Raw genomic sequence first — 14,132 nt, forward strand, 5'->3', positions numbered from 1 at the left:
GTCTTCAACCTGAGATCGAGGAGCAACACTGCAACCTCCCTCACACCCTCGCTACTGTCCCAACACGACATGGCTGACCATGATGCCTCGTGGCATGACTCACAATCAGGACATTCCAAGGCCCACCCTTCTACTGGATCGAGAAGATCATTGTTTCGAGGCAAGAAAGGAAAAAGACTAAGCGAAACTGGAATTGTTGGTGGTGATGATTATGAGGGAGATGCCAGTGAAAGGCGAACGTCACTTCTACGAAAAGCCAGACGAAGCGGCAATCAACCCGAAGACAGTGGTAAGTGATGTGCTATCGTCGCGTCGGCTCTTCAACCTCTTACCTTTATTGCAGGAAGCCTGATCAGCCGCATCTCCAGTCCGTTTGACTTTCAACATCTCTCACATACCGACCGACACCAGTTCGCCGCTCTTGAGCATACTGCCAATGAAAAACTAGGTCCTGGATCTTTTCCAGGACGAACCTCGCAACCCTATCAGCAAAGCTCTACGCCAACCAACGATTCCTACTTCAGCAACTTCTCTTCGGAAAACCTCCATGCAGCCGAAAACAGATCATCAGTGACATTGAGCGTCGGCTCATCGCCTGGTAGCCCTCAAGCATCCTTTGCTGCTGACAATGCTCCCCAGTTCTCAAACTCGCGACGGCCACTCCGACTAGCCAGGTCGATAGAAAGCTTCTCCCAGCCTGGCGTCAGCCCCCGCAAATACAGTCTCACGACGCCGCCTGTGCCAACAACCCGCATCCCCCTAGACCCCGCCTCTGAAGACAAGATGTCCGCTGCGCGCAGACTGTCTCGACACAAGCGAGAGTCTGGTATCTGGGACTCTTTCTCACTGTCTGCTGGAACCACTCCAGATCCTCTTCCAGAGATTGAGGAAGACACATCCTATTTTGGCCATGCTTTGACAACACCCGACGATTCTGCCATCCATGCGGCCACGCCCCCATTTAGCCCTAGTCTTGCCGACGTTGCTGAGGAACCAGAGCGCTTTGTTAGCCCAAGACCTGCACCGCAACCACCTCTGAGAACACCAAGCTCGCCAAAATCGTCGTATTTCGGATCATTCTCCTTCCAGAACCAACAGTCGCCCCCAAGCAACAGGACGAACCCTCGAGCCCAATTCGATGTCTCGCCGAGAGCAGAGCCATCTCATTCGCGATCCTCATCACAGCAGTCTGACACATTGGGCTCTTCTAACTTCGCCCGCAGAAGGTCCGTTCGAAGGCCTTCTCACCGCCGTCAATCCAACACGTGGCGCGCAATTGAGGAGTCATGGGAAGAAGACGTCGACTACATCTATGACAATGCACTGGAAGCTGAATGCGATTTGGAGTGGGATCGTGCATCTGACCATGGCGCCGACGACGCACAAGTCCCAGCTATTGCATACGCACACAACCACCGCGAATCTCGAGTAATTCCTGTCGATCGCGAGAACCGTCTGCCCGTCAATTTCCGCTCTTCTCTGCTCGTCCCTAGCACAAACAGTATACCGGAACTTGATCCTACTTCTGCGATATCTACCTCCACACTCAGCACGGGACTACCTACCACGCCATCTGATCTCTATAGCGCCAATCACTACGGCCACGAGACGGGTTTCATCCTCAGTCCATCTCTGTTGGTGCCCCAGGAGTATAAGGATACCCGGGATGTTACCTATGAGGATCTCCTGGACGAGTATGCTGGATCAGACCGTCACTTTCCAATGCTTGACAATGGCCGGAGCACCACCAGTTCCGCGCGCAGCAGCCACGTCCGGCTCAGTAGGCGAAGTTCGTATGATAGCAGCTTGATGTCTTCCATTCAAGGCTCTGGTCTCTGGAGCTCACCCGTTCGGCGCTCAGCAAGCTCCGCAGGAAGTGTACCCGAGCTGGTGCCTTCTCGCCGTAACCGAAAAGAACTCGGTGTTAGTCTGATTGGAGATCAACTCTCTGATCAGATTGCATCCCTGCGTGAAGACAACGAGGACGATGATATCACCCCGCCAGGACATGCCTTTGAAGGACGCACTTTTTTCGCTTCAGACGATGAAGCGCCACAGGACGAGAAACGATCCTCGAGCCGCATCGAGACAGACGTCAAGACGTCCCTGGACCTCGCCCGCCGTGGCTCGCAGCGTGCCAACCACTTAACTGCCGACGAAGAGCTGGAGGCATCACTCGACGTTGCTCGTCAGGACTCAAAACGCTCCATGCGCACATCGGCGCGCACACACAAATCAGTCCTCTCTGATGGCGCAGCCAAACTTCTCGCCACTGCCTCTAATGTCGAAGAAAAACCAACTAAACCACGAAGCCGTGCAGCGACTACATCCCAACCCCGCTCGCCTATGCTCAGGCTTTTCCCCCAACCACCACGACCAGTATAAAAATTTGCTCGAATGTATTTATTACATTGCATTTTGTCTACTCTACAGCCCAGGAGGCTCATGCGGTAGAACTAGCTGCATTTATACTAAGCAGCTACGACAACCCCCATACATTCTGTGTATATATTTACGACTTACGTTGTTTCCTTCTCTCACGATCTACTGGCACATTTATCATCGGAAGATCACAAGGGTTGGGCGTTTTTTTTCATCATCAGTCATCTCCTCCAGTACACTTGGACATTTCCTTTTTTGTCTTATTTCCATCGGCTCATTCTGAGTGCATTGTGTCGGCGCATCCCACTTCATTTCTTCGCGCTGTCCCATAGATCTGTTTTGTCAAAGCTCGGAACCTCAACCTCATCCCTCCCTTTCTTTTGTCTACGGCAAGATGTTTTGTTTATATTAGAGGCACCGGGAGATAATCATTATTCGTGTTCAGGACGAGGGTCGATGAATCGACCTTTCTCGTTCGAGGACAGATTGCGACGCTACGTCGCAAATTATATTGCATCACTTTAAACCAAAAATCAAACCATTACACTGATTAACCACCAGTAAACAAGCTTTGTTGATTGCCTCGAACATTTGAGATGGATCTCCAGATTGACTTGCATGTGCACCTCGCGACGTGAATTGCTGCTACTCAGCCTGTTACAAATATCCCTTCTTGTTTGCGCCACTGTTTCAACACCTACTTGGATATACGTGCCGTTTGATGACATCAGGCTGTCGCGTGAAACTCGTTACTAGCCGGTGAGAACTCTATCTTAGATCGCCGTTTTCCTGAGTAAACAAGGGCAAAACAAGCAAAACAGACAGACTGCGCTACGTACTACTACTACCGGGCTTTAGACCAACGTCTCTTTACTACTTAGCAGAATAGTAAGTCGCGAGGCGGATTCACACACTACGTATCCACCCTTTTCCCTCCCTCCCCCCAAATGACACACAAACAAAGGCAACTTGTTTACATCGGACATACCATAGTACTAGATTTACCGTCCGCGCACGTCCTGACTATGTACAATAACAGCCCCCCAACTGCCGCCGTCTAAAATCCAGTCTGCGCAACACAAACTTTTTAAAACTACGCATCCTGACAGCTATTTTTGGCGCCTGCCTTTTGTTTCATAGTAAGGATAGGCAGGCAGCGTTGGAGGGGAAACAGATAGTACGTAGTTATGATATGATATGATATCACGCACGAATCGAAAATCAATAGGAATGAATAGATTGAAGGGCATTTTGTAAACTAGGTGCGAGATCAGGGATAACCCTGTGGTGGAAATACCAAGGTGCCACCAGAGCTAACTACTAAGTACGTGGGAACATCTGGGTGAACTGCTCGTTTGTTTATGGCTTTCCCCCCTTCTTCCCTTGGACTGGGAGTTTTGACAGCGGACTAATTCTGCGGAACAAGGGGGGCGAGGGGGTGATGCATGAACCCTACCTCGATTTTCTATGTTTTGTTCGGCTGGGTAAGGGGGGGAAAGAGGGATGGCTGGTCGAAATTTTTCTTGTTAATGCGCAGATAAAGGTAAAAATGGTTGAGGGGTGTTCCCTGGATGTTGGGTGCCAAGGGGTAACTTAAGAACCGAGTAAGTACTTTAGTGTAGCAGGCATGCATGGTCCGTGATTCGTCGGGCTTTTTGCGATGGTAAGTTGGGTGGTTATTGAAGTTTTCTAGGGCAGAGGGGTGCGAGGGGTGGTGTGGGTGGAGGGTGGATTGGGGAGTTAGGAATAGGAATGTGGTGGGATTGGGCTGGGAGGGGGAAGGGGGATGTGGGGCTAGCGCAAAGGTGGTGGTGAGGATAATGTTGAGGTGATATGGAAGTGGAGGTTGGAACAGAAGGGAGAGAGAAGGTGGTACGAATGGAGAAGAGGCCTCAATAGGATGTTTTCCCACAGCCGGTACGGTGCTGAGTAGCTGGGCGCACGGGTGGTGCCGGCGTATTTTTGCGTAGGTGAGTAAAGGCGACGATTGTCATGTTAACTAGCTTTGTAGTCTTATTCGCCTTGAGCTTCTTTAATCGCCGTGTCATTGTGTTGTATCCACCTGCGGTGCTACTCTAACGTAATGCTCATGCGCAAAGTGGGGATGTCGGCAATGACTACATCGGAGGTACTATTTAGGAAAGAAATTGATCGAGTAAAAAAAGAAGCGCAGAGATCCGAGCCGGGCGACAACCCGAAGCGAGAGGATCGTCCCGGTAAACAAAAAAGTAGGGCAGAGGAGTCAGGGCTATGAGATCCCAGTACGCTCACGTGTCATGCCGTCGTTGGGGAAAAGTGTCCCTTATAGCACGCGTGCTATAGGCGAGGGGTCCGGCGGGAATTGTATATTGTCAGGTGCTAAGTGCTTGCTTGCTGACGTGTGGGTCGATCAATACTTTCCTCTTTTTTATCCGGATCCTGCTGTCCGGGATCGACTGGCTGGTAGAAAATGTGGGTAGATGAGGGATGGGTCCTTGGCTGTGAAGCGAGTATGATCCTGGGATTTGGGCGCATCGGCGAGCCCGCGCGCGCGTGTGCGCTTGGATCTGTGGCGGTGTGCGTATGTGGGAATACGGATGTGAAGGAATATGATCGGTGTGTAGAAGTGTGATGGATTCGTATACGGGAAAATGCCGGGATTCCGTTGTAAAAGAGGGGGGAGCAGTAGGCTGAATGGCCGAAACAAGCAGAAGATGAAATGAAGCTTTGTGTTTGTACTCTTCAAGTTTGGCTATTCAGGCTGTTTTTCGAGACGCCGCTTTGCTTCATCAACGAGGTTTTGGCGTTCTATAGTGGGTGCGTAGTCGAAATTCTTGTCTGGAAGTGAGAGTATCTTGACTCGCGCGTGGCCAGGCATTGTATCATCTTCTTCCAAGAATACTACAACGGCAGCACTCTTTTCCGCAACATCCATTTGCTTCCGTGGCTTCTTGTCAGCTTTTGGGTCAAAGTCAACGCTGATGCCTGAAGAACGAAGATCCCGCGCAATAGCCATGCGTTGTGCGACCAGTCCAGCGCTGTCAGATGCAATGACGATCCAGACATCAACTTTGCCTTTTTGAGCCCTCCCAGCATTCTGCTTTAGGCCTTTGAGTATAGCAAGGATCCGATCAATGCCAAACGATATTCCCACGCATGGGACGTCACGGCTGCTGAACATACCTGCAAGATTGTCATACCGGCCCCCGGCAGCAATGCTGCCAACCGAAGTGTCTGACTGATTTTGCACGACAATCTCGTATATCAGGCCAGTGTAATAATCCAATCCTCGAGCAAGCGATAGGTCGAATTGAATGTATTTGGTAACGTTGTATGCTATGAGGTATTGGATGAGCAACTCCATCTCTTTCACACCTTGTTGTACGTCCTTGTTTGTCGACAAGAGCGCATCTGATTTGAGGAACGCCAAAGTTGAGGTGACATCTGATGCTGTATCGCGCAGCACGTATTCAGCTAATTTATCAGCGAGACCAGCATCCAGTCCTTTCTCTTCCATCTCTTTCTTGACTTCTCCCCAAGGTAACTTATCGAGCTTGTCGACTGCCGAGCTGATAGGCCGCACCAAAGCTTCAGGGACACCCACAGCTGTGAACATGCCATTCAAAATGAGGCGGTGGTTGAGCCTGATCACAATAGGCAGCCCAAGGGCCTCGAAGACCTCAGCTGCAATACAAATGACCTCTGAGTCTGGTACCATCAAGTCGCATTGGCCGGCGTAGTCAAAGTCGCATTGGAAGAACTCGCGCATACGGCCCTGCTTCAATGCTGGCTGGTCCCTACGATAGACCTTGCCGATTTGGAATCGCTTGATGGTTCGGATGTTGTTCATACCAAGCCAGCGAGCGAACGGCACAGTCAAGTCGTAGCGCAGGGCACAGATCTCACCACCTTGATCTTGCAAGTCATAGATCAATTTGGTATCCTCTCCATATTTTCCAGTCAAGTAAGTCTTCAGTTCAAATGCTGGTGTATCTATCTCTTCGCCGCCGTGAAGCCGGAACACCTTGCGAATCTGGTCAAAGGTGTGGTTGCGCAGAGCGATGTCTTCTCCATGCCAGTCTCGAGTGCCTTTGGGCGTTTTGAGCTGAGGTGCCATATTTGAGGTTCTTTTATACTGGAGTACTTCTGGAAGAGATTCTGAATATTAAGCGCACTACAGAGTGTATGGTGTTAAGGTGATGTGACAGAATGTATGCGTAGATGTGATGAGTCAGAATTTCAGGTTCTGAAGGCAACCTTGGCATCGTTGCCAGCCGCGAAGTGAAGACATTACAACTCAATCCATGGGTCAATGCAGAAGCAGCTTTCGGCCTTGCCCATTGTTTCTATTTGTTTTGTCTCTTGCTAAATGGACATTTGATATTAGGTTCCGCAACCGTTGTTCTGATAAACGCCTAGCCACTCGTATGCTCAGTATATAGGGAAGCGCATTCACATATCCGTACGAAGTGTATTTTTGAAGGTCGACCAATTTCTAGGACGGTAGAGGGGAAATGTAATAATATAGGGTCGTCTCGAGTGTGATCAACACACAAACCCACTGTCAGCGAATACACAAACGTGGTTGGACGATCTGCCATGCCTAACCAGCGCCGGACGAGCCGAGTGCTTATCTCCGTTGGCGGACGACGTCATCCGTATCATTTGCCACCTCCACTGCCAACCACCTCATGCCATTCCTTTCAAAAGGCCAGGCATTAGCTCTACCCATCCCAAGATCTAGAGCAGAAATCGACACCAAAAACCCATCAACTATGGTCTTCCGGATAGGCCGCCTCGGGCCGCGAAAACTGCTCGTGCTCACATCCGCGGGCTTCCTGTTTGTTACATTCATCTTCCTCCTAACACCTATTATATCACCGCTCCCACCATATACTGGTCCCTACGAGGTGGGAATATTGGATATCGAGACCCCAGTTGAGAAAAGAGTCATTCATGATGCGATCCTCAAGGCTACGGGCGACAAGGCCTTTGAACTGGATACGCTAGCCATCACCTTATACTACCCTTCTTCATTGCCTCGAGCGCCACCTTCTCAGCGACCCTGGGCTCGGCCTTGGCTTCCGCAGCCTGTAGGACTTATTGGCGAGGGCTACGCGCGGCTTGCGGGGGTTCCCAGGCTTTCTTCAGTTTTCACATCTGCACTATGGCTGTTTGGATCTAGTACGGTCATCCCGGGTGTAGTTGATGCACCCATCTTGTCAAGTGCCCAGTATGTTCTGGGAACGAAGAGCAATAGTGCTGCTGAATTTGAAAAGATGATGAGTGCTGCTGAGCAAGAGCATCAGGAGTTGAAGCGTGACGGTAAGCTTGATGCTTTGCCTTGTATGGTATTCACGCACGGCATGGCCGGTATGAGCCAGAGTTATGCGCACTACCTTGGCAGTATCGCAAGTCACGGATACGTTGTTGCTGCTGTTGAACACCGCGATGGCAGCGGTCCCGGCACAATCATCCATCATCCCGATGGAAAAGAAGAAAAAGTATGGCACATGAAACTCGAGGACCTAGAAGCCAACCCACCCATGACTGAGCTTGATCTCAAAGCCGCCCAACTCAACTACCGCGAGGCAGAAATCAGCGAGACAATCAAGCTCTTCGCAAAACTCAACGCAGGCGAAGCCCCAGTCGTAAACCTCAAACCCGACTCCCCCCGTAACGCCCTCCCAGGCTTCAAAAACCGACTAAACCTCTCCGCCGTCACAGTCGGCGGTCACTCGTACGGCGCAACAGGCGCCATGCAAGCCCTCAAATCCGCAGGCACAAAAGCCATGCCCATCAACGGCGGCATCGCCCTCGACCCAGGCAAAGGCTCCGGCCCCCTCAACAAAGACATCGACGTGCCCCTCCTCGTCATGCAAAGCGGCGAGTGGACCGAACAGCAAACTCACTTTTACGATCAAGGCTGGCACTTTAACGTAGTCAAGAATATTGTCGATAGCGTCAAGCAAGGTTGGTTCATGACGTTAAGCGGCACTGCACATCCCTCTTGCACCGATGCCCCGCTCATTGTGCCGCTGATTATGAAGCTGGTATCTGGGACTACGCTTGATAGTAGGACGGCGCTGCACGAGTATATCGATGCTTCTGTGGCTTTTCTCGAGTACTTGCGTACGGGTAAGAAGGCGGGAGTGCTGGAGAGTGCGGTGACGAATGCGAAGGGCCCGTTTTTGGAGGATGCGACGAGGGAGACGGTTAAGGGGCCGCATGGGGCAAAGTGGGAAGTGCATGTTGTGCCTGACGAGGAGTAGAATATTTGTTTGGTTAGTTGAGGACGTGGTGTACGAGTGTAGATGTAATAATATTTCCTTTGAATCTAGCGGTTTATTTGCTAATGGCATCCCCATCACTCAAACACATTTCTTCTCAATGTCTTAATGAACATGCTTATATATGAATACAAATCAATTGACTAAGTAAGGAACCGTCTTTTACAAAGACTACATATGATTCGTAAATGGCATTAGGATGCAGGGCTAAACCGAGACAAACAGGTATGGAGAAGAGGGTCGAGGGTATAATACTGCAAATGCACAAGAGAGGGCTCGAATATGCAGATCAAAGGGGGGGGGGCAAAAGCCAACATGTCAGATGCAAGTAAGAACTGGCGACCAAGTCTTGACCAGTTTTAGAAGATGCGAAAGGGCAAAGGAAAAAAATGAAGAAGGAAAAAAGAGTAAGGTCACCGACCCCAAAACCCACTGAAGCGGTTATTAGCACCCCTTCCGCCTACTACACTGCCGCCACCGCCCCCTCTCGGTCTAGGCTGCGGCTTCTTCCGCTTTTCCAATCTCTTACAACTAACATCTGCCTTGACCATCATAAAACTCTGATCGAAAACATGACCGTTAGCATTCCCGCATCTCTCAAGCGCAGGCGCAAGAGCCAGCTCTACTCTTCGGCCTCGGGGATTATCACTGCTGCCGTAGCCGCCGCCCATGTCGTCCGAGTCATCGTCGTAGACGTCTTCCATTTCGCTGTCGTAGTAGCCGTAGCCCCAGTACTGGTCTTTCTTGCCGCCGGTAAAAGTGACGAAGCGGTAGTCGGCGCGCTGACGCTTCATTTTGAGATCGAGGGCTACGGAGGCCGAGACAATTGTTCCTAGTTGCTCCTTGCCTGCGCTCAGGGAGCGGGTAGCCCACGGGCGTAGCTTGTGGCGCATGCGACTGCAGAAGCGGGATATTTGTTTTAGCACGGGTGTTGCGTCAAAGGTAGGGCGCCATTTGCCGTCGACTTGTGGGACAAGAAGGTTCACGGTCAGCGAGCGCCATCGGTGGTACTCTTCGGCTTCGGCTTCGTTCTTGACGGCTGTGCATCTGTTAGTGTCGCATGTCGAATGAGCAAGATAAGAGACCATACCCTTTCGTAGCGTATCATTAATATCTCGTAATTTCTTGTCGCCCAATTTTCCTGCCCAGACGTATCCACTCCCTTTTTGCCAATTGTTGAAAATCTTTTGTTGTAATCGCATCCATACATATGCTTGTATAAGAAGAGGCCGATCTTCAGGGTCCTTGAGGTAGACATGGTAATTGTCGGTAAGGTTCCCAAAGAGCTCTCTCGCTCTGGTAAGATAGGGTCGCTTGTTCGAGGTCCTGATGGGGCCGCTAAAGTACTCTTCACTCCAGTTGCGTATCTCGTGGCGTAGAGCAAAGAGCTCCTCTATCAGTGTATCCTCTTCTGTCCTGTACAGCTTGGAGCCTCTGGTCGAGGTGCCATTGGCACCCATGCTCTTCCGCTGCAGCTCCTTCCTCAGCGCATCACGCTCTTTTGTAAGCTGGTAGAAGCGCTGGACAAGCTCATCTTGGCTGTTCCCTCGCGATGCGCTCTGGCGTGACGGGCTCTTGAGCGGCACATTCGGGCTGACTTTTCCGCCAGATCGCTGGGGGCGGGGCGATGGCGTGCTTGAATCTTCTGAAGATGATTCTGCTGAGGTGGCTGTGATCTTTTCAAACATCAATGGTGGTATGTACTGCGTCTTTCGTCTTTGCCTGGGGATTAGGACTTCCTCGTCAGACCACTCGTCGCCTACTTCTGGGAAGGGATAGCCCTGCTGTTCGGTGGGAGGCATGTCGGAGGAAGATTTGGATTGGGAGGATGGAGGGTGAATGACCTCGGCGGAGGGGCAGGTCAGTTTGAGCGACTTGAGAGTAGAATCGCGTACGTCTATAGATGCGACCAGGTTAGCAGGTTATGCTATGTGTGTATAGTCCAACAGCTCTAATGCGCACCGCACCACACGCACCAGGAGAAAGAGTGGCCATGTCAACGAAGGGCGAGCATCTTGTTTGGAGGAGTAGTAGTAGTAGTAGTAGTAGCAATAGCAATAGTGTCGCGGGCGGTGAAGCTGTGAGGGCGATGTCAGTGTGCAGTTGCCGTCGGGGTCAGCTGCGAGGATTTGCAGCGGGGCCGGTGAATTGAACGAAGCAGAAGCATGCAAGATGCAAGATGCATTGTTGGGCACGCCCTCGGGCAGGACGATAGAGGCCGTATGGCCAAGGCAAGCTTTTGCAGCTGGCCGGTCCCAGCCTCTCTGCTGGACAGGAGCCCTGGCGGTTCGGCGCCAACCACTCAGCTTCCAATGCGACGGGACAAGCTGTGTGCATTCACACCAGTGACGTGTGACGGCCTGGGGGACACATGCAGGCGGCGGGGACGGGAGAGACAATCGGGAAAGGTCGCGAAGAGGCTGGGGCGTCATTCGCTTCCTTAGCCGGTTCTTTCTTCACCTCTCCCCCCCGTACCCATGCAGTCGACCCAGCCCACGTGCTCCCGCAAAGTACCCACGTCTTATCACTACCCACGCCAGCTGCCATTCACAGCTACATGTCACTCGCCTCGGCCAGGTTGTGCAGTGACATTGCGTCCGCATTGCTTGCAAAACTACCACCCCCGGCCAAGCTCAACCATTAGTCCCAAGCGTCAGCCACCACTAGGCTCGCCCCGCGCAGCCTTCACACTCTAGCTGGCCCACGCTAGGTTCGTGCCAACGTCATGGCTTGAGACGATAGCCGCCTTCTTTGTCCTCTTCTCTGCCAGCTGTTTCAAAGTCAAGTGGCGCTATATCCTTAGCTCCAGCAGCTGGGAATGGCCAGGAACATGGACCAAAACCCATTGGATATCCTCCACCAACCACGCTAAGACCAACACTGACACGCCATCCGAAAACGGTTGGAAAAGCAACCCCACTTATTGATTTTGATATCTGCAGGCCACCAGGGGATACGTTCAAGAAGGAAAAAACAACAAGACCCCCCGGCACGGCAGTGTTCCGGCATTCGTTGTCGAGGGGTTCCATGGTAGCATGCTGCTGTGATGACATCCCGTTGCTCTGATCTTCAGATACGAAAGAATCTAGACTGCCTCCAAGGATATGAGGGTCATCCGTACCATGTTTACGTGTTTATCCCTTGCACTGTACCGCAAAAAGAAACTAGATTGCAAACAGGCATCGGTATATTCAGAAATTAGTCTACTAAACTCAAATGCTAACACAAACATCAAAGACACTTAACGCCATTGTCCAAAACCGGTAATGATGCAACACTCCACCACCCTAGATCATGTTTCCAATCATCTCTCACACATTCATACTACTTTTCGTTAGCCAACCATTCCTCGGAAAAAGCGCGGACATACTCACTTTATACAGATTGTCTTGGCCTCCAGATAACTCATCACACCCACCTTTCCACCCTCTCTCCCAAGCCCACTCTGCTTAGAGCCACCCATGGGTGCCTCAAGACCCGCCGTCTGCGACGTGTTGATATTCACCATGCCTGATCGAATCTTCTTGGCTATCCGCAGTGCCCGCGGGACAGAAGCCGTGAACACGCAAGCAGACAGGCCATAGTTTGTATCGTTTGCCATGCGAATCGCCTCTTCCTCCGTCTTGAACGTGCGGATAGTGATGACTGGCCCAAAAATCTCTTCGCGATAGATGCGAGCATCGTCGCCTGGGTTGACGAAAATGGTCGGCTCAACGTAAAACCCGTTGGTGCCTTTTCGTACTCCACCAGTGACTAGTGACGCTTCTTTCTTGCCAATCTCGATAAACTCCATCACACGTTCGAATTGCTTGCTATCAGCCAGTGGACCGTACATGATGCCTTGCTGCTCGGGGTGTCCCATAATGTTGCTGAGTTGCTCGAAACGTATCTTGAGTTGTGCAATGAAGTCGTCGATAATGTCTTCTTGCACAAAGGTACGACTGGCTGCGACGCAAGCCTGACCGCTGTTCATGAGGAAGTTTTGGCTGTGGTGTTGGAGGGCGTTTTCAATGTCTGCATCTGCAAAGATGAGCGATGGTGATTTTCCGCCGAGTTCGAGCGTGACACGCTTGAGGTTGCTGGATGAAACATTAGTATTGGACTTTTTGAACTTGATCAGATCAAGCAACTTACCTCTGGGCCGCGAGTTCCTGGACCTTCTTGCCTGCAAAAACGGAGCCGGTAAAACCGATCTTGTCAATGTCCATGTGGCCGGCCATAGCAGCACCTACTTTTCCATCTCCAGTAATGATGTTGATGACACCCGGTGGAAAACCAGCTTCCTTGACCAGCTCGCCTACTTGGATGAGTCCGATAGGACTCTTCTCGGACCCCTTGTAAACAATCGTGCACCCAGTAGCCACAGCAGGAGCAACTTTGAGCGCAAAAAACATCATAGCACCATTCCAGGCTCCAATACCGGCACAAACTCCAACAGGCTCATACTCGACAATCTATCTCTCCATTAGCATATTCTCTCTCTATCAACAAAAAAAAAGAGTCGCGGATTCAACAAACCTTGTAAATCCCATCCACCTCCGGCCACTGCTCCCCAGGCACCTTATCCGTCCAACCCGCCATATACCTAAAATAATCCGACCCAAGCTTGTACATCCACTGCGTAATCATGACCGGCTGGCCCATACACTTTGCCTCCCACGCACTGAGCTCCACGGCGTGCTTGTCGAGCAAGTCGGCAAAACGGTACATGACTTGCATGCGTTGCTTGGCTGTCCATGTGGACCATTCGCCTTGGAATGCGGCGCGGGCTGCTGCGACGGCTGTGTCTACGTCGGCGAGGGAGGCGGCTTGGATGCCGTCTAGAACGAGGGATTCATCGTGGGGGGAGTGGATTGAGAGGGTTTCGGTGGAGGTGGAGTTGATGTACTGGTGGGGTGTTAGTTGGGTGGATGGGGGGATATGTGTCTGGGGTTAATGTACTTCGTTGTTGATGAAGAGGCCTTTTTGAACCATTGTGATTGGCGTGTAGAGTGTTTGGTTGGGGTTGATGTTTGGTTGAAGATGTGGTTGAGGATATGTACTGTATGGTCGATGTTTATGCTTGAGTATACAAACTTCGCTCTGTTGATGTGTTGTAACTTGTAAATAGTGAATCTCAAGACTGAATGCATCTCTCTTTCACACGGACACCAGCTATTATATACCTGTTCTGCTACAATCCATAACTCTACTACAACTGTTTTCAGTGATCCTGTAGGAGTTCCACCAGCGGAATGGAGCATGTCGTTTACCTATTCGGGCTTAGCCAGTGGAATTCCACAGCCAGCAATACCAGATGTAGTACTAATCGAGTTTAGCTTCCTCCCCGCCCACGAGCGAGCCAATAGAAATGACTTGTTCGTAGGGTTGCAGCGCCCAAGTGCATACCTAGATTACATGCGTCTGTTGGCGGACTAATTTTCGCATACAGTGAGCTGCGCCCAGGCATCGCTGACGCTGCAGAGAGATGTGCAGGTGAGT

At 51.2% G+C, this 14,132-nt stretch overlaps 5 protein-coding genes across 5 annotated transcripts; 2 read left to right on the forward strand and 3 right to left on the reverse strand.

Annotated features, from left to right (window-relative positions):
• Nucleotides 1-69: 69 nt before the first annotated feature.
• Nucleotides 70-2,385, forward strand: COCVIDRAFT_106830 (hypothetical protein; the record flags this gene model as incomplete). Its single annotated transcript, XM_014698239.1, has 2 exons — nt 70-293; nt 348-2,385. The coding sequence occupies 2 exons, from the start codon at nt 70-72 to the stop codon at nt 2,383-2,385; spliced, it is 2,262 nt and encodes a 753-aa protein (XP_014553725.1).
• A 2,728-nt stretch (nt 2,386-5,113) lies between these two features.
• On the reverse strand, nt 5,114-6,478 carry COCVIDRAFT_106941 (hypothetical protein; the record flags this gene model as incomplete). Its single annotated transcript, XM_014698240.1, has 2 exons — nt 5,114-5,892; nt 5,962-6,478. The coding sequence occupies 2 exons, from the start codon at nt 6,476-6,478 to the stop codon at nt 5,114-5,116; spliced, it is 1,296 nt and encodes a 431-aa protein (XP_014553726.1).
• Nucleotides 6,479-7,136: 658 nt separating this feature from the next.
• Nucleotides 7,137-8,633, forward strand: COCVIDRAFT_106917 (hypothetical protein; the record flags this gene model as incomplete). The annotated part of the gene is made up of 2 exons (XM_014698241.1): nt 7,137-7,598; nt 7,692-8,633. 2 exons carry the CDS (start codon nt 7,137-7,139, stop codon nt 8,631-8,633), a joined length of 1,404 nt encoding a protein of 467 aa, XP_014553727.1.
• Nucleotides 8,634-9,064: 431 nt separating this feature from the next.
• Nucleotides 9,065-10,646, reverse strand: COCVIDRAFT_40262 (hypothetical protein; the record flags this gene model as incomplete). Its single annotated transcript, XM_014698242.1, has 3 exons — nt 9,065-9,690; nt 9,742-10,548; nt 10,628-10,646. The coding sequence occupies 3 exons, from the start codon at nt 10,644-10,646 to the stop codon at nt 9,065-9,067; spliced, it is 1,452 nt and encodes a 483-aa protein (XP_014553728.1).
• A 1,316-nt stretch (nt 10,647-11,962) lies between these two features.
• On the reverse strand, nt 11,963-13,625 carry COCVIDRAFT_40263 (hypothetical protein; the record flags this gene model as incomplete). Its single annotated transcript, XM_014698243.1, has 5 exons — nt 11,963-11,975; nt 12,026-12,730; nt 12,786-13,105; nt 13,170-13,538; nt 13,593-13,625. The coding sequence occupies 5 exons, from the start codon at nt 13,623-13,625 to the stop codon at nt 11,963-11,965; spliced, it is 1,440 nt and encodes a 479-aa protein (XP_014553729.1).
• Between the last annotated feature and the right edge of the window lie 507 nt (nt 13,626-14,132).

Source organism: Bipolaris victoriae (assembly GCF_000527765.1).
Source record: "Bipolaris victoriae FI3 unplaced genomic scaffold scaffold_81, whole genome shotgun sequence".
Lineage (NCBI taxonomy): Eukaryota > Fungi > Ascomycota > Dothideomycetes > Pleosporales > Pleosporaceae > Bipolaris > Bipolaris victoriae.